This window comes from Diachasma alloeum, unplaced genomic scaffold (genome assembly GCF_001412515.2).
Source record: "Diachasma alloeum isolate Michigan unplaced genomic scaffold, Dall2.0 Dall_scaffold_00648, whole genome shotgun sequence".
Classification (NCBI taxonomy): domain Eukaryota; kingdom Metazoa; phylum Arthropoda; class Insecta; order Hymenoptera; family Braconidae; genus Diachasma; species Diachasma alloeum.
Window position 1 is genome coordinate 635,536 of NW_021680780.1, and position 25,596 is coordinate 661,131.

General features: G+C 34.3%; 5 protein-coding genes across 13 annotated transcripts; 3 read left to right on the plus strand and 2 right to left on the minus strand.

Moving 5' to 3' along the window:
* Window positions 1–122: 122 nt before the first annotated feature.
* LOC107043929 (proline dehydrogenase 1, mitochondrial) lies at window positions 123–4,742 on the plus strand. 2 transcript variants are annotated; one of them, XM_015265636.2, is made up of 11 exons: window positions 123–781; window positions 2,014–2,222; window positions 2,297–2,478; window positions 2,551–2,615; window positions 2,710–2,894; window positions 3,096–3,270; window positions 3,351–3,461; window positions 3,579–3,710; window positions 3,773–3,972; window positions 4,052–4,140; window positions 4,227–4,742. In XM_015265636.2, the coding sequence occupies exons 1-11, from the start codon at window positions 479–481 to the stop codon at window positions 4,430–4,432; spliced, it is 1,857 nt and encodes a 618-aa protein (XP_015121122.1). In that variant the 5' UTR covers window positions 123–478; the 3' UTR covers window positions 4,433–4,742. The 2 variants fall into 2 exon arrangements, with proteins under 2 accessions (XP_015121122.1, XP_028982362.1); XM_029126529.1 differs by having other exon boundaries at window positions 2,297–2,615.
* A 5-nt stretch (window positions 4,743–4,747) lies between these two features.
* LOC107043930 (UNC93-like protein) lies at window positions 4,748–9,140 on the minus strand. Of its 5 annotated transcripts, none has more exons than XM_015265638.2 (7): window positions 8,859–9,140; window positions 7,751–8,121; window positions 6,903–7,533; window positions 6,428–6,819; window positions 6,216–6,348; window positions 6,003–6,140; window positions 4,748–5,906 (listed from the first exon to the last, which is right to left on the minus strand). In XM_015265638.2, the coding sequence occupies exons 2-7, from the start codon at window positions 7,949–7,951 to the stop codon at window positions 5,686–5,688; spliced, it is 1,716 nt and encodes a 571-aa protein (XP_015121124.1). In that variant the 5' UTR covers window positions 7,952–8,121; window positions 8,859–9,140; the 3' UTR covers window positions 4,748–5,685. The 5 variants fall into 5 exon arrangements, with proteins under 5 accessions (XP_015121124.1, XP_015121125.1, XP_015121123.1 ...); XM_015265639.2 differs by lacking the exon at window positions 8,859–9,140 and adding an exon at window positions 8,775–8,792; XM_015265637.2 differs by having other exon boundaries at window positions 7,751–9,140.
* Window positions 9,141–10,585: 1,445 nt separating this feature from the next.
* On the plus strand, window positions 10,586–15,937 carry LOC107043949 (putative metabolite transport protein HI_1104). The gene is made up of 10 exons (XM_015265671.2): window positions 10,586–10,866; window positions 13,637–13,749; window positions 13,818–13,941; window positions 14,051–14,203; window positions 14,284–14,394; window positions 14,522–14,684; window positions 14,783–14,984; window positions 15,066–15,344; window positions 15,429–15,626; window positions 15,700–15,937. Exons 2-10 carry the CDS (start codon window positions 13,644–13,646, stop codon window positions 15,873–15,875), a joined length of 1,512 nt encoding a protein of 503 aa, XP_015121157.1. The 5' UTR covers window positions 10,586–10,866; window positions 13,637–13,643; the 3' UTR covers window positions 15,876–15,937.
* On the minus strand, window positions 14,945–25,364 carry LOC107043947. 4 transcript variants are annotated; one of them, XM_015265668.2, is made up of 4 exons: window positions 25,302–25,364; window positions 19,708–19,906; window positions 19,181–19,373; window positions 14,945–18,625 (listed from the first exon to the last, which is right to left on the minus strand). In XM_015265668.2, exons 3-4 carry the CDS (start codon window positions 19,354–19,356, stop codon window positions 16,624–16,626), a joined length of 2,178 nt encoding a protein of 725 aa, XP_015121154.1. In that variant the 5' UTR covers window positions 19,357–19,373; window positions 19,708–19,906; window positions 25,302–25,364; the 3' UTR covers window positions 14,945–16,623. The 4 variants fall into 4 exon arrangements, with proteins under 4 accessions (XP_015121154.1, XP_015121153.1, XP_015121155.1 ...); XM_015265667.2 differs by lacking the exon at window positions 25,302–25,364 and adding an exon at window positions 21,672–22,099; XM_015265669.2 differs by lacking the exons at window positions 19,708–19,906; window positions 25,302–25,364 and adding an exon at window positions 21,672–22,099.
* On the plus strand, window positions 24,116–25,188 carry LOC107043950. Its single transcript, XM_015265672.1, has 3 exons — window positions 24,116–24,397; window positions 24,477–24,578; window positions 24,642–25,188. The coding sequence occupies exons 1-3, from the start codon at window positions 24,263–24,265 to the stop codon at window positions 24,942–24,944; spliced, it is 540 nt and encodes a 179-aa protein (XP_015121158.1). The 5' UTR covers window positions 24,116–24,262; the 3' UTR covers window positions 24,945–25,188.
* Window positions 25,365–25,596: the final 232 nt, after the last annotated feature.

Sequence of the window (25,596 nt, forward strand, 5' to 3'; positions counted from 1 at the left end):
ATTAATACTAAAATAATGATTATTTGTCGTTTGAAATTCAGAGAATTGAAGAAGAAGTACTGTGGTATTGGGGCGCGCGCGTGTGGCGTGCATACCCCCCCCCCTGACGATTGGCCTTAGCAATGTAAAAGTCGGCCTAGGACTTTGAAGAGTCTCAGGTTTGTCCTCTCTTTCAATCGGAATCTCTGACTCAGCCGCGTGAGGTGTTCGGTGTGGTGTAAGATAACTCGTAAAAGAAAAGGACAATTATCTTCTACCTCTTCAATTATTCTTCGTAATCAATTTTTCATAATTGATAAGCCATTATAAAAGCAATAAAGCAATAAAGTCGGCGACTCAGCTAATTGCTGCACAAACTTGAAGCGGACCAAATTATTATTATTATTATTATTATTACTATTATTTTCTTGTTCGATTGTATGTCCATTTGTACATTATTGCTTTGTTGACGTAGAAATTTATTTCTAAAAGTTAAGTTATGGCATTTTTGAAAACACTGCCGCGTTATTGTGCAAGTAGAAAATTATTAAAGTTCTTAGAATCAGGATTGACAAAGAATGAGTCGAAAAGTGTAGTACAGCTGGTGAAAAATGTCGAAGAACGTGGATATTCAACGAGTCAGTCCGAGGGACAGCCGGTAAGCAGGCAAATCGATCCACTAGACCTCAAGTTTGACGATCCAGTGGCATCATTCAAAAGTAAAACTACCATGGAACTTATTAGGGCATACATTGTTTATCAAATTTGCTCCATCGACTATGTCGTTGAAAACAATATGAAGGTGAGTCCAATCATTATTATTCATATTTTTCCAATCAGTGGAACCCTCATCGCCGCTTCCGTATGTATGTATGTGTGCTTATGTGGCAGAGAAATTGGTGGCGTACGCGTAATCATATGTATCCTGTAGCGCGTTTGGTACGCTTGTGTACTATGTACACGTTAATGGCGTTTCTAGTTGCAAGTTATTGTGTGCTGTCTTGCTTTCCGGCAATCCAATGAACAACCAACGTGTCTTGTACTCATTTTTCATTTTCTCATCCATTGCTCTCTGTCTTTTGGAGGTCCGTGTAGGAGTGATTATTTTTAGAATTTAGGAATTTTGTAATTTTGACGACCTTTGCCCCCCCCCCAATGCCTCATTTTTATAGAATTTCAAAGTCTTTCAGGGCCACATATTAATAATTGTTATTTTTCATTCTTTATCCTGTTCTTGCTGTGTTCTTCCCTTTTTAAAAATTCATTTTTTATACTGATAAAATTTATGTGTTAATTTTTATATCATGTATTTTTTCCCGCTGTATGAGAAAGTAATGTGAGACTCGATTGATTGTAATCGCTTCGTTGAGTTTTTCATATACTATTCCTTCCAGGTTTATTATCTATTCTGATAATAAATACGATTTAGTTTAAGTATGATTGCACACGTGGAGAGATATCCATTGAATCTTATCATGGCTCAATCAGTTGTGGAAAAATTGCACTATGAATTGTATTCTTTTCTTAACTATGTTTCCAATATATTAAATGGGCTTATTGGGCTTCCACAATCTATGAAGCAATTTAAAGTCAATCAGTAAGGTTTCACTGGTTGCCTTGTGGTTTGGCTTCTTGAGAAGCCAGTCTTGTGAAATAATTTCATGTTGACCTGAAACAAAAATAAAACCGGAATATTTGGCTTAGAAATTTAAGTAAAAATGCATGCCGCCATCTCGTGCGTCATTCTACACAAGTCTAATTCAATTCATTACCCTTGAAGTATTAGTAATTTCACTAGTTTCAAGGTGCACTGATTGCTAAAAATGAATAAATTTAACCATTAAACAGAATAATTATTTCTCTTGGCTTTCCAATTGTTCAGTTTGAAAATAGACCGAGTTTCGAGACTTTGATACATAGTGTGGTTAAACATTCAGTTGAATAGAATCTTTGTGTATATTTATTTCATTTGACTGCTCAGTAATTTTGACAACAAAAAAAAAAACAAAAAAAAACACTTCATTAAATTTCCAGTTCATGAAAGTTGCCAAAGCAGTATTGGGAGAACGAATCTTCACTTTATTAATGAAAATGACGTTTTATGGCCACTTTGTGGCCGGCGAGGATGAGGAGAAGATCAAACCAGTAATCGGACGATTACGTCAATTTGGAGTTAAGCCCATTCTCGATTACTCAGTTGAGGAAGATTTATCACAGGAGGAGGCAGAAAGACGTGAGCTTAAGTGTGTAAAATCTATAAATGGATCATGCCATCACATAATTTTAAACATATAATCTGTTGATAATTTGATTGTAGGGCATCTGTCTCGGAGGCAGGTGATGAAAAAAAAGAGGGAACGCTGAAGAAATATCACGTTGAGAAATCATTCGCTGATAGGCGATATAAGGTATCATCAGCTAGAACGTATTTCTATCTCAATGAGGCATCTTGTGAAAGGAATATGGATATATTCATCAGATGTCTGGAGGCTGTTGGTGGTAATGAAAATTTAATTTTTACAGATGATTTAATTTATCAGTTGACAATTACTCATAAAATTTACCTTCTAGGTGCATCAATGGGCGTTGGAATTACTGCAATTAAATTAACGGCTCTGGGGAGACCGCAGTTATTGGTTGCTATTTTATTTTTATTTTTATTTTTTTTTTTTTCAATAAAAATAATGAATTAATGCAGAAAATTGAAAATTGTCCAATTTATATTTTTAGCTTCAATTGTCGGAGGTCATAATGCGTGCACGGCAGTACATGTCCGATGTTGTCGGTGGTGAGGGAGCTGTATTAGCACATCATGCTAAACCAGATGATTTTAAGAAAAAATTCGAAGAGGCCCATATTAAAGATGCGGTGCCGGTACAAAAATTCTTGGAGAAGATTCAATCTGATAAAGAAGGGTAAGTTTAAATATTTGTGTGAATTTTTTTTTTATAAAAAATGTGTCAATGTTCTACAAGAAAAATTTCCACGTATAAGAGTGAAAATATTATATTAATTTTTATGGTTGGAGACAACTTGACGTCGATTGAAATAATTTCTGGCTTTTATTAACAATGTCATCGGCAAGTTTATTTTGATAATTGAATATTTTATTACAGTGTGATCCATTTGTTCCCATGGAGTGGAATTCTCGATGAGAATTACGAGCTGAGTGAGACATTCCAAGTACCGGATATCAAGACAGGAAAGATGGTCAAGTTGATGACGCAACTGACAGCTAAAGAAGAAGAAATGTTCAGGAATATGATAAGAAGACTGAACAGCATTGTAACGGTAAGTTACAATGCAGCAATGAAACAATTTTATCACAACTAATGCGAGACAAATAGTAAAGAGTGAAAATAATGTTTCAGGTCGCTGATAAACTCAATCTACGTATAATGATAGATGCTGAACAGACATACTTTCAGCCAGCGATATCGAGACTGACACTGGAAATGATGCGAAAGTACAATACAAAGAAGGTAATGAAATTTTTATTGAACGACGGTCTTGTGTCATAAGAATATTATTGCAGAGAATGAATAAAATGGTGTTGAGGAAGCACTGAGATGGCTGAACGTGGTCTAATTTTGTCTTAGGCAGTCGTGTTCAATACGTACCAGACGTATCTCAAGGAAGCATTCAACGAGGTGAAGACTGACCTTGAGCAGGCTGAGCGTCAAAACTTTTACTTCGGTGCTAAACTCGTTCGAGGGGCTTATATCGAACAGGTATTATCATCAATTAATTCGTTGGTTTAATATTTCAACAAGTAACATTTGTGTTAATGAAGGAACGCGCTAGAGCAGCAGCCATGGGTTATGCAGACCCAACATGTCCAACGTATGAGGCGACTACAGAATCTTATCACAGAACACTAATGGAATGTTTGAGGAGAATGAAGCAGTACAAAGATAAGGAGGAGGATCCAAAGAAAATTGCTATTATGGTTGCCTCACACAATGAAGATACCGTTCGTTTTGCTATTGAAAAGTAATGTATATTATCTTGTTACTTGATCATCATATCAATATTTTCCTGATGATAATTGAAATCATTGAAATTATTATAGAATGAAAGAAATAGGCATTTCACCAGAGGATAAAGTTATATGCTTCGGGCAGCTGCTTGGAATGTGTGATTATTTGACGTTTCCACTTGGTAACTATCAATTCCACTTTTCCTCTTTTCCATCAACTCTATTTCTGTAAATTTAATAATTAACAAATTTAATTTTCCCTTCTCAGGGCAGTCAGGTTATTCTGCATATAAATACATTCCTTATGGACCAGTGAAGGAAGTTCTCCCGTATTTATCACGTCGAGCACAAGAGAATCGTGGAGTTCTTGCGAAAATAAAGAAAGAGAAGCGCTTATTGTTGAGTGAAATAGCTAGGCGCTTTAGAACCGGTCAAATATTTTCCACCCCGAAAGGAAATTACACACCCGTATGATCACTGCATCATGTAAAATTGCCAAATTGATAAATTCAAAGCTCTAGTTAATTTTTGTAAAGTGGACGGGTGCGGAGATTTAAATTTTAAATATTTTCAATGTCCCAAATTTTTTGTCTCCCTGGCTGTAATTATTAAAATCACAAAATAATCAAACTTCTGAATCTCATGTTGTCTTATAGTATTTTTCGTTATTCACTAATCGAATCGAACAGTATTGCGTTGATAGAATGAATTTGGATATACCTATATACTTGGAAAGTTTAATCGAATGGAAAATTGAGATAATCTGAGGGACCGAGTCGGGGGGGGGGGGATCGGTCCAATAGCTCGTAAGATGATTAACATGATATCGATCGATGAAAAAACTGAAAATAAAAATATTATCAATTTTATTTTTAATAAAAAAGAAGAACATCTGTAATTTTGTTTTACATGTGAATCGTCTTTATCTGCAAGAAATCAGTTGAACATTTTCAATATTTTTGTTATTTCACTAATTTATTATATTAACGATGGAATTTTCAAGATCCATTAATGTTCACCATTGGATCAATCTAGTCGTTATTAGAAAGACTTGATTATTATTTTTTCTATAAAGAAGAAAAGAAAACGATTAGAAGAATCATCGTGTGAAGATTTTTACGCAAATCTTATGACTTTTTTAAAACAAATATTTTAGTCAATGAAAAATTCCGGGTATGAAAAATGCATGTATTTCATTATTTTTAAAATTTTTCCTTGTATTGCACATGGCTTTTGTCAATAAATCATGGACATCAACAGATGCAAATAAAAATTATTATTATTATTATTATTATTATTGGTTAATAATGGAGAGTGTGAACTATTATACCTGACAATAATAATGTGAATGTTTAATTCTTAATAATATTGTCTTTTATTCTTTAATTCCATTTAATGAGATAAAATAATTGTCATATTGTAATTGGAAAGACCACCTCTGTTGTCGGTCAGGATATGATTGGAAATCATTGATATGTGAGAATGTGAAATTATTTTCTGTGGAGATACTTTGTAATTAATTTTTTTTATTCACATCAATAATTTGCTCATTCAATTTTCCTCATTTTCTAGGCTTAAAAATGTTTAAATGAAAAAATGAGAAAACTATCCACTATTTGTGTGGATTTACATTGTCATTGCCAATACCACCTCCTATCTCATTGTAGATAGGTAAGCTGTTTGTCTCTAATAAAAAGAGCATCGTTTGGGTGACGATTGCGAATTGGTCATAAAGGCGCTAGAGATTTGCCACGCTTTGCTAGGCGAATCTCTAGCCATGTGTAAGGAATCACTGACAGAAGTAGCATACTAGCAAGACCCAAGACTCGAAGTCGAGTGCAAACGAGTCCATGCAAGCCAAGAGCCAAGAATAAACCAAGCCATTTCCAGAAGAGTGAGGTAGACAGACGTCCTTGCCAGGAAGCCGGATATAATCCAAGGAGCAATGCTAACCAATTATATCTAGTTAATAAAAATAGTCGTAACAATAATAATAATAATAATAATAATAATAAACATTATAAATTAATTATTGGCCACTTACTGTAAATGAGTGTTTCCCAAATAGCATTGCAAACTCCCCAAGCAGCGGATATGACGTTGAATAATGCTGGATCGTCGCCAGCCGGTCGCCAAGTAACCAGTGCCAGTAGTAGGCAGGCGTGAAAGGCAAATCCAACAGCTGGAAAAAAAACAACAATTATAACAATGTCAATGTATTCATTAAATATATTCTTGCCAAAAATTATATACTCACCAACTACAAAGTAGCGTCGTATATGTCGTAGAAGCATCGATAGTGTAAGTCCTGCCACTGCTTGAAGTAATGCTAAACTCAAGAAGCTCAAAGCTACTGCTGATGCACCCCCAAGAGCGCATACAACATAAGCCTGAAAAAAATTTGATTTTATCATAGTTACGGCTATTTCTCAATAAACAATCAGTAATCAATAGTAAATAGTGAATTACTTCTGTGAAATCGCCAATAATAAATCCTTGTTCGAGACCAATAAAAAGTGTAAGTGGAGCTGCGAGTTGTAGTTTTGGATCTTGGAAAGATTGTTTGATGGATTTTAAATGAGTCGATAAACACAAACGTTCATTTCCACTGGTTGGTTCTTTCATTCGCGAATCGAGAAACGCACAAGAAATACCGAACGCTAAAATTGCCAAACCAAGTAATAGACTTATAAGTATTTTAGCGCTGTTTGTTGGCATTGTCGGCAAAAATAATGTTTCATTGTAGAAGTATGTCTCTTGTGGACAATATTCAGCGCCGCATATTTCTTCGACATCCTCTTGTAGGAGATTTGGTAACGGCGGATCGATCATTTTAACAATTACAGTTGCTATCAGACAACCTAGTGAGAAAAACAAATTTTGTTGTGAAATTCTATTTATAAATTTGTCAAAATAAATAATTGACTCATTTTGAGTAACTTGCCCAGAGCTAAGCCCATATCCTCAGCAAGTTTCATTCCCCTGTTGAGTCTCCGGAGAATACAGTCTCGTCTGTTTTCATCAGGATCCTCAGGGTCAGCACAAACAATAGTGAGATTGGTAGCAGTGGCGTTAACATGGGCCGTTCTTGCAATAAATGTTGGCGTCACGAAAATTCCAAATAATGCATAACTTGGTAGGAGAAGGTACCACTTTGGAAATAAGTGGGTACCAATAAATATGGTAGTTACGAGGTGACTGATACTGGTGATGAGATTTGTACCCAATTTCTGAACAACAATTAGGGCGAAACACGAGGTAATGGTAGCTGTGGCATATAATAGGGCCAACAAGAGTGGCCCAAGATGGGGATTGAAAGCTCCTAATCCAGCCTGAAGTGGAAATATTGGCAGACTAGCAGCGGATATTGTCATGTGACCTAGTAAAAGGGCTGCACAGTGGCGTAGTATAACTTTCCGAGGGGGTCGTGGACCAGATGGAGTTGTACGAACGGCTGCTATTAAACGTCGAACTGATGAAGTACCCGCTGACGAGGTCATTGATTCACGCCGACGACAGGATAGTGCCGATGCTCGGGCCGAACGACACGATATTGGTGAATAAGTTGTCATATGCTGAAAAATATATTTCACAATATCATGTTTTAATCTTCAATCGGTCAATATCCTCTGAAGAAATGCAGCTTTCATTGTTCTTGTTGTTGTTCTTCTTCTTCTTTTTCTTTTTCTCCTTCTTCTTCTTTTTTTCTTCTTGTTCTTCTTCTTGTGTTGGGTACATGCCTGAGAAATATTAAAATGTCTTATATTTGCATTTTTACAGTCATGCTATTACCTCTAGAATAGCATCATTATTATCATGCCAAAGTGCATGATGATGCCCACTGCTTCTCACACGGCGATTAGTGTGGGCTAATGGAGGTGGTTGCGGTGGTAGTTTGACAGGTCCAAAACCACCAATTGGCGCTGGTCTATGCACTGGACTCTCGAGTTTGCCTCTGATGGCAAGCTCATGTAGATTCGGTAGTGAACCCATAGTTAAACTCTTAATCCAACACGAGGCTTTACTAATTTATTTCAACGTTTCTCTCAGTTGATTATGTTTTTTCTTCGTTTTTCATCAATGGGGTGTCGATTTATTAAATTTTGTAACACCTCTTGATGCATCCCTCACTCCCCCGTGTGTTCCGTCTTGAGCTGCATGCTCTAAAAGAATTAAAGGAGATTTGAACTATACTGCATGATGATGAGAAAAGTTTTAATGATCGAAAGGCATTCATAAATATTACCAAACACCTGCCTTGATCTCATATCGCGCGCTCTTTACATACGCGGAAGTCTGATTTTAAACACGTTAGCAATGAATATTCAATACTATTAGAATTGAGTGCAGTCAAGCCTCCGATTTGCATTAGAAAAACCCAATAAGCCTGTTAGAATGTAGGCAAACCCGATACTACTCATACGAGCCTCCAATAATGCTCCATTAAAAGATTAAAAAACATTGGTATAGCATTAATAGCAGTGAGTGGACAAAAAATTCATCATATACACATAATATAATGCAACGGTATATGATCATGTCCTATTAGAATATAATCGTGTTAGTCAGTATGCATATTCGATTGGTTTTGTTTTACGTAATATTCATAAAGAATACATGCATAATAATTTGAATGAAATGAATGAACGATTGTCTCAAAGGTGCTGATTTATTACTTCACTTGGTGGAAATTACACTATTATGGGGAATAATACTCAAAGGACTAATGAATGCGTTGGATTTGAACAACAACTGTAACTGTAAATGTAAAAATTATTAATTAATGAAACACTTGTTTGACCTTGACGTTACGTACCTGCTCCACGATTTTTCGAAAACTAATGATCAACCGTTTTCATTTTGATAGCAATAAGCTCTCTCAAGGTTTATCTCAACTTACCAATGTTGATAGAAGTTCATCACTTTGCATATTGCAATAAATTTATAGGAAAGAGTATCGTTCACAATATTCATATTAGTGTAGTGTGATATAGATGTCCACACTCATATTAGGAAATATTTTCACTCACTTTTCGATTATTACAAACACATTGGGAATATTTTCATATGTTCATTCAAATGAAATTTAAATAGGATGCAAACCTTTGAACATTATATCATTAGATTCATCGGCTCTGACAAGTGATCAGTCAGACAAGGGCGATCTACCTCTGAACGTATGTACTGATGCATCAATTTGAGAGCACACATCTCCCTTCCACCGTTCACTACCCGGTGGGTCGATAGCTGTGAGAGTGCGTACCTTTACTTACAACCCGGGGATAACAAGAAATATTTCCATTACATTCTTCTTGTCCACATTTTATTTCTCCGAATTTTTGCATAATTAAAAAAAAAAATCAAGTGTCGCTAAGATCTAGCCTTCTTTCCTGGATTTTCTTCCCATAAGCTTTTTTTCCGGATCTTTTCTTCCATGGTCTCTTTTTTCATTTTTTTCTGCTGGTTTTTATTTTCTCCATCATTGTTTAAAAAAGAATAAAACGGCAAGAGGCAGAGTAAAAAAAAATATAGGGGACAAGTTTCCGGGTACCGTCTCAACCGTTTTCGCATTATTATTCGGATGGAAATTGTCTATAACAACAACTACCCAGTGAACTGGTGTATGAATAGTTTCATTCACTTGATCGATAATTACTTGAAAATTAGCCTCCATATCTAATAATTGAGGCGTAAATTTGAAGCTAATTTAATATATTTTCACCTGATTATAGAATATCCCTACAAATTTGAACAGAAAACGAGCAAATTTCGTTATTAAGAGGAAAACCATGAAAGTTTTCAAAATGTGACATTCCAACAAAAACAATGATGGTTGCTAGGGGATGGATATTTAATGAAACATTGCAAGTGGTTTGCGACTTTAAGGATCCTCAGCCGCCAGTGCAATTACCAGCCGAGCCGAAGGCGAGATTGGTAAGCACGCGGCTGAGGGTCCTTTATTTTACTTCCAGTGATTAGAACGCGATTTTCCGTCTCGGCGTAGGCGCAAAGTCAGAGTTCCCTCCTGCGAAGCGGGAGGGAAATGTAACTTTGCGCCCGCCGGGACGGAAAATATGTGTTCAAATTATTCAATTTTCTTAGTAAATGACTCATTATTTCTGTAAGAATTTTTTTTTTTTTTTACTAATAAAATCAGCCAATTAAGAATCCGGAAGGGTTCCACCGGATCGGTTACTCGGGCTTTTCCATAACACTGGACCAATGAATCGTATCTTCCGTGGTTTTATTGATTAAGTGACCCTGATGTCTCAACGCTCAACTATATTATCCTTATGTAATGTGATTTTCAAGGTATTTGTCTTATAAATTGTATGTATTGCTTAGTAAAATATAAAATTTCATGTGAAAATTGGTCATTTATCTTGCTCATCGAATCTTATTTGAAAAGGAAATGAATTAATAATTATTAATAATCGCTCTGATAAAATCAATTTTATGGCAAATTTTGTGTATAGGATAATTGACCCTGAAAATCTAAATACGGAGAGCATGTATCCCCCAACTCTAACACAATACAAATACCGCTTACTAGTCACTAGTCCAAACCCACAAGAATTCTTACATGAGTATATATTTCCCCCTTCCTTACTGACATTCATACACAATCTAAGGAGGCCTGATCCTTGGGACTCTCTTATAAATGAAGGTTCAACATAGTCTCAAGTTCCACTTTATCGTGCATCCCCCATGCTGAGAGGGTTTATCCATGTCTTATTTTCCTTTTTTCTCATTTTCAAATAGAATTGGAAAATGTGCTGTGAGATATACAAATAGAATGTTATATTGAATAAACACGTGGTGCGTAAAGGGTTTGGAATTTCAGAGTGGATGAAGTAGTTATTGTGATTTTCATTTATTATTACACTCCAAAGCTTCAAATATCGTAGGTAAGACATTATTTCTCTCATAAGTCCTTTTTTATTGTACGCTTTATTTGTTCTCTCTCTCTCTCACATTGATTAATTGATTGATATTTACTTATTATTATTATAGAGAGATGGAATAAAAATTTAATTACTCTCATGAATTGCTTAAAATGTACTACAATAAAAAGTGAATGTCGTCATAATTGAAACGTATCAATATATGTAAATTAACTTCTCTTGAGTTTTGTTCTGCACGACTGAACAGTCGTTCATATTATAACATTGGCACTTTGGTAACAGAAGAATGTATGACTTACGCTCCTCTGTTAGTAAGCTTACTAGGATATATGCTCCTAGGAGCTGCATTATCAGGGGCACATTTTTATCCCATGGCCAATCCGGATCGTCAAGTCGTCATAACTGTGAGTAATCAACATTCCCCCGCCTAGACCTTGGCCGAAACTACTCCTCTTTCAAACTTGTAATTAAAATCTCATCTTTCTATTTCTACCATTGATAAAAAAAAAAAATATTTATCAAAAAAAGTTTCATTCGATAGTTCAATAAGATGCCTCCTCGAAATTATATGTTACACCGCGGTACTCGTTGTTCGTAGAAATAATGGAACGTATATACAGATTTGCGCCTAGTAATTTTCATCAATTTTTGTCCAACTCGATATATTTTTATTTATTATTTTGCCTTCTCGTCTCCATTATTTCAGTCAATGTCATGACAATTAAACTGCGCGTGCATCGCACAAGCCATACCACAACCCGGGCTACGAGATTATTATTATTATTATTTTTTTTTAAATTCTTTATTGAGGGATAAAAAAGTTAATTATGCCTGATGATGTTATTCTTATTTTTCCGGGTATCATCACCCTTTCACTTTTAATGTTCCTTATTGCACCTTGATTTATGTCTCCTAATGACGAATCAAGAAGATCCATAGCATTCTCTACAACTCTATTATAACAGAGAAATAGAGAGAGCGAGAGACATAGCGTGTTGATGGCAATTATAAATTTAATTCAATCAATGATCATGTACAACATTGTTTGGGTCATTAATTAAATAATAACACATAGATTCTAGAATGAACTTGAAATGTGAAAGACAGTGAAATAATTCTGGTAATTCTTGTTATTTTGGTATGGCATAAAATTAACATCATTATTAAATAATAATTCTGGCTCAAGGCAGTGAGTTCCCACCATGTATAAGACGACAATTTCACATCTACACATACGAATTATCTCTTACCTCTTCATGTGGACAACAATGAGTAATTTTAAAAATTCCGACGACTCATATTGTACAATACAATATGCAATTATTGAAAGAGTTTCTTGAACTCTCATACGTTGATTTACTATATGGTCAAAGTCAAAGTCCTGATTCATCGGTGCACCACAATGCACTGAAGTCAAGGTAACACATATACTCCTTTTAATAATGATTCTTAGTTAATGATTGTGGGAGCCCCTGATCCCCCGGCCTTGAATTACATTTTAGTCATATGTAAAGATAACGAATCTTTTTCTCTCCTTACTTAAAATAGCATTTTCGTATATTATAATCTTCCAATTCAGTAATCCAATCCCCCAAGTTTTTTTTTCTTTGCAATTAATAGCTATTTTCCCAGGCCAGGGAATTAAAGCTTACTATGCAAATTTTTCACTACGTGATTTTGCATAATTAGAAGTAACATCAGGGGTTAGTGGACTTGAAAATTGTGACACACATTGATTTGCTCATTAAAAAGTAAATCAATCATTCATCTCTTAATTGTAAAATCTATATCATATACAATTTGGAAGTAGGAAGTAGGAATATTTCAATAGTAAAATCAATATATTCTATACTTTTATCTGTAAATCATGCAAATTCTCGATTGGTACAGTCGATAACGGTATTCGCAATTATATAACATTGATGGGCAGCCTCATCAATACTACTCAGATTTCAACGTAATTTCATTTTTTTTTCCTTCTCCGTTTTAAGTGCCACTTCCCAATAGAAGAACATTATGCACACACCAACATTTTTTATTCATACAGTCCAGCATGCACCCAATGGATAATCAATTGCCTATCATAGACGGCCGGATTTTCCCTAACGGAATGATTCAATTAAACCGTTAGATTAAAATCGTTGATCAAATCCATTCATCGCATCACGATATCTATCACTCATTTATTCAAATTCATCAAAAGTTACATCAATAACATTTTTCTTCTTCACAATTGCATCGAATATTTTTGTGATGAACAAAAAATTGTAATAAATGTTCCTCACGTGTGGAAGTTGAATTTTTTTCTTCTCTACATAAACGTTTTGATGCATCAGCAGTCCAAGGCAATAGAAAAGACGGATATAGTGACTCAAAATGTGGATATGGAACTATGATAAGTGAAGTTGTTGAATAAATATACATGTTGCTGGGCGGGAATCATCCCTCGATTTCAATTTTCGATAGACGGAGAGAAATATTTAATAAAAATTACGTATCTTTTCCGTAATTCCTGAGCGAAATGTGATTGTAGGAAATTTTACGGAACTGTAATGGAATTTTTCCGGAGCGTTCCGTCATTTTTGTCTGAATCTCTTGTGAAAAATTACGATACCGTCACTTGAATTTTCTGAGTCGATTCCGTAATCGGTGAGTGAAGTGAGAGTTCCGTAATTTTTACTGAACATTTCTCTCCGTGTAGCTGGGGGAATAATTGAAGGAAATTTCGTTAATCTATTGAATTCTTCAATTTTATCTGTTGAATTTGTTTCAGATTAAAAATGATCAACAATTTTGTGCAAAAGTTACAATTTCTTTATAAACCGTATGCCCTGGCAATTGTATCAATTGGATACGTGTTGGGTGAACTGGGGCACTACATGATTGGTAATATTTTTATATAATCGAGCTTTACGCTTCAGATGATTTTCATGTGGATATGTTGTTAATGTCAGGTGTCACAAGCAAGGCGACCGCCGAGGATTTGCATTACGGTGATGTGTCATGTCAATTAAACACATCAGCGTATTCACTTCTTGAGCTTCCAGTTCAATGTGAAGCAGCGAATAATTCCGATTAGTGAGTATTAATAGTAATCTTTCAAATTTCTATTAATGAAAAAAAAAGCAATAATAATAATAATAATAATAATAATAATAATAATGTTTCAAATAATATATTTTCCTAGCTGCCTATCATTAGAAATAAATGGAACACGTTATTGCGAGTGGAATTACAATGGGCTAGGATTAGACTATCAAATTTTGGCTGGGCCAAGTTTTATTGCTGTTTTTACAATCGTAGGTGTAATTCTTGGAATTGTAGCAGACCGATATAACAGGTATATGGATATTATGTATTTATATGAACAAGAGAAAACAAATAATACATTGTAAAATTGCCATGTTTGAATTTTTTTAGAGTAAAAACTCTGGCTGTTTGTACATTAATCTTCAGTATCGCCATTATATTGATGGGCATGGTGAAAGAGTATTGGCAATTGGTGATTTTAAGGATGGTTTTAGCGGCTGGGTAAGTACATTAATTAAGTTACATTAAAGAAGAGAATTTATATAGTGTGTTGCACCATGTTTGTGATGTCATAATATCTGTTTACTGTTGGATCGTAGGTATAAAAAAAATGTTGTTAATTATACAGGGAGGCGGGTTGCAATCCTTTGGCTACGGGTTTGCTATCTGATTGGTTTGAAGAAGAACAGCGTGGACTAGTCATGTCAATTTTCAATTGGGGCATATACGGTGGCTATGGAATTGCATTTCCCATTGGTAGATACGTGCCAGCAATGAATCCTTGGGATTTGGTGCGACGAAAGAAAATTCATACATGAAATAAAAATGAAAGATATCTTGTTTTTTTTTTTTCGTTTCAATGCATTCCATTTAATTGCAATATTTGTAGGGTTGGAGAGCGTGTTATTATGGTGCTGGTATTATAGGAGTTATCATTGCCATTCTGACAGGATTAACATTGGTGGAACCGGCGCGTAAAGCGCTCAGCGGAGATGCAGGTGGAAATGATGGAAAGAAATTATCCATTTGGAAAGTTTTATTGCATCCCAGAATGATTTTGCTTTGTCTCGCAGCGAGTATCAGGCACTGCGGTAAGTAAGACAAAAATAAGAGGATTAAATTGAAATGAAAAAGTTGAAAGAAAATGATAATAATAAATGAAACGATTTTAGGTGGAATGTGCTTCGCTTACAATTGTGACCTCTATTACAGAGACTATTTTCCGGATTATGATTTAAGCTGGTGGTTATTCGCAGTGACAATTGTAGTCGGAAGTATTGGTGTCGTAGTTGGTGGAGTCATCAGTGATAAATTTGTTGCAAAAATGGGTATAAGATCAAGAGTAGCTTGCCTTGCTATTAGTCAATTGATAGCCACTCCATTCGCCTTTGGATCGGTGGCTTTGGAACCACTGGGAGCTATCATCACTCTCGGAATATCATATTTCTTTGGTAATTTCAACTTAAATAATTAATATATTATTCAGTCAACTATTGTGGACATTGGATTTTTCAATTGTCGAATTGTTGTTGCAGCCGAGATGTGGTTTGGAATAGTATTTGCTATTGTTGTTGAAATTGTACCTCTCAGCATGAGATCAACAACCGTTGGTGTCTTTTTATTCGTTATGAATAATATTGGAGGTAATTTACCAATTCTTGTTGAGCCTCTTAGGAGAATTATTGGTTTCCGAGAAAGTCTCTATGTACTCTATGCAGGTTTTTATGGAATAAGTAAGTGAACAAGATTAAACTTGCATATAAATGTAAACGGCTTTATAGAAAATATCATTATTCTCATTCCAAGGTTCTATCATGTTTTTACTTACAATGTTCTTCATGACTGGTCCATCTGTGGAGTCCGATGGAGTAACGACCGAAGACGGCCATGACAATAAAACATTTACCAACGATGATGGCACTGTTCTAGAGTTACCAAGACTTCCCAGCAAACCACAGAATCCTGATCATTCCCGGCTGTGATTTTTCTATCATTCACCAATAAAATTTTAATTTTCTATTTCCAAATACATATATTTAATGTTTCTGTCTGTTTGACTCTTCATAGCCACCTGTCTGTTCTTTACAAACAATATTTACATGTTATTTAATATAAATAACCCAGATATTGAATTTGTAATATACAAAAATATTTGGAAGATAAAAAATACATTCTGAGATCTTGACTTCCATTGAATTATGTAAATATAGGGTCATGTATAAAAAAATGAAATTAAAATCAGCAGAACGGTAATGAATCATGATGAGAAAAACTAATAAATTTTCGTAAAAATATTTACATCTTTTGCTTTCAGCGTAAAAATATATTCTTCGTGACGAGTAAAAATGGTGAATTCCATGAATTTTTTATGAATAATTGACATTCATTTTTCATCCTTGTCATAATTTATATAAATACAAAAATAAATGAATCACATTAACGAGATATAACTCTGTCATGGATGAGAATAATGATTAGAATAGCATTTCTTTAATTCAATACTATTATTGTAATATTTTCTCAGAAAAAAAAAAAAAAAACTAAAAGATGAAACAAAAAAAGGATGAAATTGTCAAACTATTCCATTTTCTAACCATTCTGTCAGATTTTATAAGACAATATATAAAGCAGATAATTGAACTTGAAAATTGAAAATTCATAAAGGATACTTTGGAATTTTGCACCACCACCAGGGTGCGCTTGTCATTTTAATTGTTAAAATCAAATCTTTCAGCAGTCATCAGTAGACGTACTTGATATTTGTGTACTAGCACCACTGGAAAAACTACTTCGGCATGTTTCAACAATTAGAGCTGTCTCTGGTACCTGAATACACTGAACTTTCTCCTTTGGCCACTTGTTCTTAGCATAAATACAATGAAAAATATTAAATCTATTATCAATTTCGCAAGTTGATAAATTTCCACTGTGCCTTCTCTTCAAAATCTTTTTCGCCATCAAAGAACGATTATTTTTATAAGACAACTCTCTTTTAAAGCAAAATAGTTTTTTCAATTCTTTTTTAACACGTTTCGATCGATATCCAAAGAGCATAGGGCTGATGTAAGCCGTTGAAATGAAGAGGCTCAGTGCTAATATGTCTATTTCATGTGGTAAGTTTTTACAAAAATCACATGGTAAATTTCTCAATGTTAATACGAGGTAATATGGTGTCCAACAGATAAGAGTCATCACAATAACGAAAGCACTCACTCTGGCTGCTCTCGTTTCCTCTCTATGTTTGAATAATGAGCCATTGCTGATTCTGTACTTCAATGAGTTGATGTAACTGCTTGTACTCTTGGTACTGGAGACACGATGCAAGGATTCGCGATGAGGAGGAGTGATTGTCACAATGGGTGTGATATTGCCAAGAAAATCATTTGATTGTAAATTTTCCACCGAAAATTTTGAATAAGTGTTGTCCTCGTGAATGTCATTATCATTCAATTGGACATTTGTTGAATCAGTTTTATTTTTTGTCGATTTTCCTGCATGACATGTCTGTTCATCATTTTGCTTGGAGATTGTTTGCATTGTTTGATTCATTAATGAAGAATATGGAATAATAATGCCGTTAGGTGAACCCAAATTTCCATCTTGATCTATACACTCAACATCTTCCAACACCATTGGGAGTTCTTCCTCTTCCTCCTCCTCCTCCTCCTCCTCCTCCTCCACCGCATCGTCATCACCACTGCTCTCACTTTGTACATCGAAATGAGGCAATGTAAACATAATCTCTCCTTCATTCATAAGATCATGGGATGATTTACGTTGTCGCTCATCACCATTTTGAAATTTACTTTTTACGAGTATATCCATGTTCTCGTCATTTCTTTTATCTAAAAATTGAGCTTTCAATATGGAAATAGGGACTCTTTTTATTGTTGCTTCTTTGGTATCATCATTTGATTGTCGCGGTGTAACATAGACTTTTTCCGAGCCGACAGTGAATATTACTGTCGATTGTTCCTCTTGAATTGGTGATGGTTGATTAGCATATTCAGAGAAACCTCTCGGTATTTGACTAGGCGAATTTTCCGTACTTTCATCTATTGACGAGAGACTTGAAATTTTTGTTATTCTACGGAAATCTTCATTTGAGAGATCCTGTTGCACTGGATAATATTCCTCGCTGAAACTTTCGGATGATAGTATTGGTCGGGAGCCAGTTCTTCGAGTTCTCTTGGAATTGTTGTGCGCCGCTGAATATATACTGGTGTAGATCCAACAGACCCCAATAAACGGTAATAAATAAACGAATAGACTGAGTAGAGCCAGAATAAAGCCATATGTCATGGAAATTTCTATTTGTTGGTTATCATTTTTTCTTGTCAAATTTACCATTGATAAATCGAAATTTGTGCTCAAATTCTTTGAAGGGTCCCACTGGTTCGGTTGACAGATTAACCAAAGACTCTTTGGATTTGGATTAAATGCTGCTAGGAGACTGAATGTCAATGATATTATCCAGAGGGAAGTTATTAGAATTCCACATTTCAAGGTATCAATACGTGTGCGATAACGGAGAGGGTCGACTACTGCCAAGTATTGATCTATGGCAATTAGAAGAACTGAGAATACTGAGGATGTAGTAACGAGGGCTGTCGCTCCTTCTGCTAGAGTGCATATACACGGTTTGATTTGTAAAACCGATGCATCCAATATCAGCAAAGGATTCAAGATGCAACAGGTGAGGAGATTGGAAACGATCAGATTCATCACAAATCTAAAATTTAAAAAAAATCAATTCTATTAGTATTCTCTACATACGCGATAAAAAAGTTTTAACATTATTGTGATACTGAGGATAATTATATAACTTCAATTTATAATGGAAATGTTCCCTTAAATGGCTGACAGTGTGTGGAGTATTGAAAATGCAAATTTTGTAAATTTTGGCCACATAGCTTTCATTTTTTCTGGATCATCTAATTTTAGTTTTTCATCTCGTCTGTGATGAGTTGTCTTACCGTTATATATCGGCAAAAATTGTAACCTTGACAAGTTATGAAAGCTACAGTTTATGCTTGTGTAAATATTAGAAGTGAATATTTCTTCAAACACGTGAAGAAATAAGCAGTCGAGCAATTTTTTTTTTCATATATTCGTCATTTATTTCGAGCGTCAACTTCACCAACACTTGTTTTATTTATTTATTTATTTATTTATTCTTTTTTCCATAAAAATCGTTGGAACTAAGTTTTTTGCTTATTTTGTGCTGCTAATGCTATGAATATTTTATGCGTCACTCAATGTTCAAGAGTCAAAACAATGGACCGACCTGTTCGATATTGTTCGAAGACCTGGCCGCTTGAGGAAAGCTAATAGCAGAGTAGAATTCAGGATCAATGCACCAAGCAGTATTAAACTCCATGAGAGAATAGCTATTCCCGATGTATTCCGCCAGTCGTCCAAACGTTTCGGATCTCCTGTTTGTGCTGTCGCTCCTCCATCCATTCATAAATGATACAGACCTGATGGAAAATGAAAAATATGTAATTCATTGAGTATTATGTGAATGTTTTTTTTTCTGGTTATTCATATTGAGAATAATCCCGGTTCCTCTCCTACCTCATCCAATTATTTCCTATGACGTCACAAAGATGTGAAACGCTATACAAAATTCCATTCTTTAATGTTTAATGTATAAAACAACAAACCCATTCACGACTGCTTGGGCTTCTTTATAATGTCAGTAAACTCAATATGAGTGCTTTCAAATACAAATTTGAAAAAAAAATTGGAACAGAGTTGCAGAATTGACTTTGTTATATTAATAAGCAAATTAGAATTTTTTTGATAACTCACCAATGGGTGAAAATTATCGACTTCTGGTTGCAGTACTCGACCAATGTTTAGTCAAATTTTACTCAAAGCGTTAGTCCTACTTTGTACATAATTATCATTACAAATCGGATAGTAAATCACTTGGGGGTTTCTCATAGTTTCATGAATTGTATTCCTTCTTCGTGTTTACTACTCAATAAAAAAAATGAGTAATAAATGTCTGGAAATAGAAAAAAAGTGAAAAATTAATATAAGGGGGAGAAGAGTGACATAATTATTTTCCAAGTGATGCTAGCGAGGGTTGGAGACGAGTTAGATGGCCATTAATAAATAAGTAATCACGTAGACCAACTAAAATGGAAACATTATGACTCATGATTGGTTTTTGTGATCAAATGAGCATATCACTATTTACCAAGAAGGAACTGAGGAATAAATCCATACAAGGAAGCGATTCCAGTGGAGCTTAGTATTATTATTTTATTGATTAATAATAAAATAATGTGTTAATTTACTGGCCACTAAATTTTGTTGGGTTGGTGTTCAATCGGCTCTGTCATCAAGCAGTGGGCTACCTTGAAATTCTTTTATAAACTATTGTATTAATGAAGAATACTGAAAATAAAATAGAAAGCAATGAAAGTATTCCTCTACTATATGTATACATTCGAATTTTCAAATGCAATATCCATTTACCATCGTTATATTGAAAATGAGAGATTATAAATTTTGTAATGCTGGTACGTTGGTTGGAAAAACATTATCACCAGTATGATAGCCATAATGAGATGTATTATTGACAATAATACAAGACTCGATAGAACATTGAGAAATACTGATAGAGCGGGCCGACCGGCCATCATTGTTTCAATAATTAGTCAACGCCTACTCTATTCACGGGTTGTATTATTTTATGCTTTGTGTAACTTTCAATCTGAGCACTTGAATAATAAAAGGAAAAGTTGGCACACATATAAGCAGCACATCTCACTGAATAAGTGGCATTATACGCGAGCGACACAAACTAAATTTTGCATATTTAACGCCAATTGTGAAATTAATAACTTGCGCAACAAATATTTTTATTAATAATGAGTATGGCATTGGCCAGATAAGGGTAGTCAAGAGACGAGACGAACAATTCCAAAATATACATTGCGACAAAAATTCATGTTAAAATTGATAGTTAAATCGTGGAAAAAAACTATGTACTGATATGAGTAAAAGTTTGAAATCTATTAGGCCAACATAGCAATACCACATTGCATACGCCAATTTTGTGTATTTCACTCAGGTCAACTACAGCCAAACGCAGGTTAATCTTGCTATCTAGCTATTTTCGACATGTACTCCTCTTCTCTTCAGATCCATATGGTAATCAATATTTTTCAGACCTACATTAACATAATCAATAAATGAAGATTGTATACTACCATTGGATAGACATTGTTCCCATTATTTATTTTGATGAGATTTAAAAAAAAATCATATTCAGTAATAACATTGAACATTGAACTATAAAATATGATTTTTTGCGATGGAATTATACATCCTCGTTACAATTATACTTACTCCTTAGGATCCAATATATGTTTTCCTTTTTTTAACAAGCAAATTGATTATGTTATTTTTTTAAAAGTTCACTGTTCGTTCCTAAAAGGTTGTGACAAAGTCGAACATTTGTCATGGATCAAAAATTCCATTATCTCTGTTTATAGACAAAGTTATCAAGAATTAAAGTGGATGACAAACGTGTTCCACCCCAGGGATTTATTATTCCCATTGATATAAATAAGATATTTTTTTTTTTAATTTTTTTTTTATCTGGAACAGGTTATTTTGGAAGGAAAGCATAATAGTTATTGTTTGACTAAGAGGAGAAAAAGTTGAAAGTTCAAAATGTTGCAAAGATGAGCAATGTGAAAATGAAGAGAGGATTAAAAAAATAATAAAGTGATGCTTGCCATGCAATATCGAATACCCACCAAATCCGCAGTTTAACTTTTAAATGTTTTGTCGGTGGGCGATTTCACTCTGCAGGTATATATTTTGACTCGTTCACTTTTTTACACAGTTACAAGAGTATACCGACAAAATGTATTTAATACTGAGTTGGGTTACTCTGTCTATTTGACATGCACATTTCAGCCCCCGCACATTCATTCATGAAAAACACAGATAAATAATAAAATAACCCAGAGAAAAAATGATGATAGAAAAAATTGTGCAAGACTTTCCCACAAATTTTAAGAGAAACGAAAAATCAGTTGGATATATACTATTGAAATTATTGGTTTACAATTGATGATGATGGACTAAAATTTAACTGCCTATATCACGCGTGTGTAAACTGCAGCTGCAATAGTGTGTACAATTGCGCGTCTGTGCGGACAGACTCAGCAGCAGACTAATCTGACTGAATCTGACGACGGTAAATGCCGAGTCTATAGCCGAAAGTCCGCGAACATTTGGCCATCTCGGCCTATACTACCTACTACATGGTAGACTTGGTTGTATGTTATATATTGCCCTCTCATTTTTCACCATGTTTTTTCCCTTTCTAACTTTCAGTACGATTCATCGGCCCCGATAAAACTGGCAACTGCGCTTCGTGCATGAATCCGATCGTCGATCGTGTGCTGTTATTATTAATATAGGGGAGGATGGGGCAAAACGGCCCCCCTTCAATCGTCAATATTTTCCGATTCAATAATCCGATTGGGATGAGTTAGAGCTCGTTTTGAAGAATGAAAAATTATCTTCAAAATGAAGTTGAAACTGGGAATTTTCACAATATCATTCACAAGTTATTGACAATTGAAGGGGGGCCGTTTTGCCCCACCCTCCCCTACATATACACAAAACTCGAGAGCTCTTCCATCTTTTACCTTCCCAGCACCAATATTTTGTACACTTATTTTTTTTACTCCTCCTTCTTTTTATTAAATTATACGATAGGATATAGCAGGGTATAGAATTTTTTAAAAATTCTTCTCTCCATTCACCATTACAAGGAGACTAACCAAGTAACTTAACTCTCGTTTAGTATAGGCCGTGTTTAGGGTGGCGTTCATAATAACAAAGTAAATATTCTTTGTTGAGATCAATTGTCTATTCTATAATATTCTCTATCGATGCACTCATTTATCGACTTGCAATTGTCAACGTAATTCAATTACGAAATTTAATTGTATTTCGTAATCGGATAAGGACGATGAGGAGGTCATATCATATTATGAAATGAATAACAGAGATGGGAGAAAAAAATATTGAATCAGCTAATTAGAGAAATTAAGCGAGAGTGAAGAAAATATCAAAATAATTTGAGAATTTCAACATATGATGACTGTAAAAGATTTTTAAAAATAGCCAACACCAGATCCTCTACAATTAACCTGATTCATATATAAGAGATGAAAAAAAAAACTTTTTGTATTGACAAACTATATATTTTTAATGATATATATATATTGTTTTCACTTAAAAACTGGAGAGTCTCAAACCAGTTAGATTATGTTTTCAATCACACCTGTTCCTGCTATAAATAGAACATACGCAGATAAAAAGAAAATAATTAGAATAACGAGAAAAATGTATGTTACATATTTGTCGCTCTCGGGATAATTGAGAGGATTTTTTTCTTGCAGAGGTAAGCTACGTTGATAACAAAATAGGTATGTCACGTGAAAGGAGAAAAAAAATAGCAAAGACATACTAAGTTGTCACATGTTTGAAATAATAGATGCCATATGACGCGAAGAGCCGCGAGAATGGAATTGTGGATTTTTTTTGTTGCATTTCTGTCAGGAAAATTACATGAAAAGAATACACTACTTTGTAATGGAAAAAAATTCTTCTCATTGAATTAATTGAAAATACTATAATGCATTATTTTCAATCAATTAATTTGATAAAAGATGGAAAAACGAGGATGAAACGAGGATTTGATGAAGAAATTCTAGTACTCTTCTCAGAAAGGTAATTCTCTCATCCATATACGTTAATGCCTTACATGATTTTTATGTGAAAGAGTTGTCAAATTGACCATCTCTTTCTATTATACTATACCTGATGAATTCATTGTGTCGGCGGCGCCTGAGTTGGCATACATATATTTATTTATCTAAGCTTCTGCTGGTAATGAGGATTTCTATAATTCATCGATCATAACTTTTGACAAATCATTTGCTATATACTTATGAACATTTTCAAGTAATTACTTGACGAATTCCAGGTGGAAGTTGCTTGGAATGCAGTGAAAACATGCATTTTTCAGCATTTTTTGAGCTTGAGCTGTTAATGAAAGATAATCATGCAACACTTGACAAAAAAAGGAGAATATAATATATATCTCGTTATATATGAATTATAAAGCACTTTTTATTCTTAAATTGTCGGGCGTGCGCACTTTCATTTCCAATATGGATTCCAATTGAGTGGTGCTTTCCGTTTCTCCGAAATATGATACAGTAGTGATGATATCAGGAATAGATGTCAGAAATTGAGAAAAACTTATGACCCATTTGGACATATGAAAAGAGTTGTGGAATAATAATAATAATAATAATAATAAACCATGTCTCGAGAATATCTCTATGCAGTTCAACGGGCTGAACTACTTGGCCAGACCCCACCCAGTCAGGAAGAATGGGAAGCTTCTAACGTCAAAGTAGAAATCAAGGAAGATGATGTTGATAATACTGTGGCTCAAGTAAATTTCTAAATTTCAACACTCTCATCATTAAATAATAAATATATTAATTTTCAAGTGATTTTTTAACTTTTATTAGGATTTGAATGAGGCCGATGAGTCGGCCGCCCGCATTGGGGGTGGTCTTGATGAACTGAATAACATTCTTTCCGCAACGCAGAGGAAAATTAATAGATTCAAGGTATTGACTTATGAATAAGTTTCTCGTGATTGAATATGAAATATGTTATTTCGTTGTTAACAGACTGTTTGCGGGAGCTTGGGAACTTTATTGAAAGTACGGGTTGCTTCACGAGATAATACTCCAGCCGAAATAGCTACTGATGATTCTCAAGATGATTTCCAAAATTTTCAACATGGAACATTAACAGTTGAAACTTCGAATGTTAATGTTGAATCGAGCCCTGTATCTCATAAAAAAATTGATATTAATGAAAAAATGACCTCTCATTTGGATAAGTTAGATTCAATGATCACCAAGGCTGAGCGAGCGCAGGGGAGCATGCAATACCAAACAAAAATGATGAAAAAAATTATCAGCAAATAATCTGTGATCATTCATAAAGTTCAATATTAATTATGATAATTATTTTTTATTGTTATTATTATCATTATGTACTGTGCCGGCGGTGGTCTTTAGCCATCAAGTTTATCAGCTTTTGATGCTTATTACTGTTTCAGCTCGTTGCTATTTACAATTAAACATTTGATAATGTACAATTATAAATAATGTTGGTTAATTAGATATATGTAGAAATATAATTGTTGCAGAATGTTATCATTATAGAAGAAAAAAATAAATGAATATTTAATGCGATGATTATTATGCTTGAAGAAAATAAATTATTTCTTTGAGATCAATGGTACTTATTTTTCATTCACTGCTTTCAATGTGATGGCTTACCCATTTTCCAGCTTTTTAGAAAATTACATTAGAACAAAAATCACTCTTCATCAATCTAACAACAAGTAAAAAAATTAATTCGAGAGTAATATAATGCTTTTCGAAAAATAAATAAAAAACTGAGCAAATCCCATTTCTGAAATTTCATGAATCATTGAGTGAGTAATATGACCGCACCACCACTGAAATGAACAGTCATTGATTTTCTCTCTGCTACGCCCTTTGAGTCCTTTAGTTGTCCTGACAGGGGTGAGTATATGAGTCTGCGCTATTCGATGAAGGCAATTATCCTTCC

Bases quoted from the DNA above. Each gene is read 5' to 3' on its own strand.
- LOC107043947 (XM_015265668.2), bottom strand. From the start codon at position 19,356: ATGGATGGAGGAGCGACAGCACAAACAGGAGATCCGAAACGTTTGGAC. The intron at 18,626-19,180 runs GTCGGTCCATTG...TTTAAATTTTAG, and splicing joins CTTCGAACAATATCGAACAG to ATTTGTGATGAATCTGATCG.
- LOC107043950 (XM_015265672.1), top strand. From the start codon at position 24,263: ATGTCTCGAGAATATCTCTATGCAGTTCAACGGGCTGAACTACTTGGC. The intron at 24,398-24,476 runs GTAAATTTCTAA...AACTTTTATTAG, and splicing joins TTGATAATACTGTGGCTCAA to GATTTGAATGAGGCCGATGA. The intron at 24,579-24,641 runs GTATTGACTTAT...CGTTGTTAACAG, and splicing joins GGAAAATTAATAGATTCAAG to ACTGTTTGCGGGAGCTTGGG.
- LOC107043949 (XM_015265671.2), top strand. From the start codon at position 13,644: ATGATCAACAATTTTGTGCAAAAGTTACAATTTCTTTATAAACCGTAT. The intron at 13,750-13,817 runs GTAATATTTTTA...TGTTAATGTCAG, and splicing joins ACTGGGGCACTACATGATTG to GTGTCACAAGCAAGGCGACC. The intron at 14,685-14,782 runs GTGCGACGAAAG...CAATATTTGTAG, and splicing joins CAATGAATCCTTGGGATTTG to GGTTGGAGAGCGTGTTATTA.
- LOC107043929 (XM_029126529.1), top strand. From the start codon at position 479: ATGGCATTTTTGAAAACACTGCCGCGTTATTGTGCAAGTAGAAAATTA. The intron at 3,973-4,051 runs GTAATGTATATT...AAATTATTATAG, and splicing joins GTTCGTTTTGCTATTGAAAA to AATGAAAGAAATAGGCATTT. The intron at 4,141-4,226 runs GTAACTATCAAT...TTCCCTTCTCAG, and splicing joins TTATTTGACGTTTCCACTTG to GGCAGTCAGGTTATTCTGCA.
- LOC107043930 (XM_015265638.2), bottom strand. From the start codon at position 7,951: ATGGGTTCACTACCGAATCTACATGAGCTTGCCATCAGAGGCAAACTC. The intron at 6,349-6,427 runs GTAATTCACTAT...AATTTTTTTCAG, and splicing joins TTATTGGCGATTTCACAGAA to GCTTATGTTGTATGCGCTCT. The intron at 6,141-6,215 runs GTGAGTATATAA...TTTTTTTTCCAG, and splicing joins ACGACGCTACTTTGTAGTTG to CTGTTGGATTTGCCTTTCAC.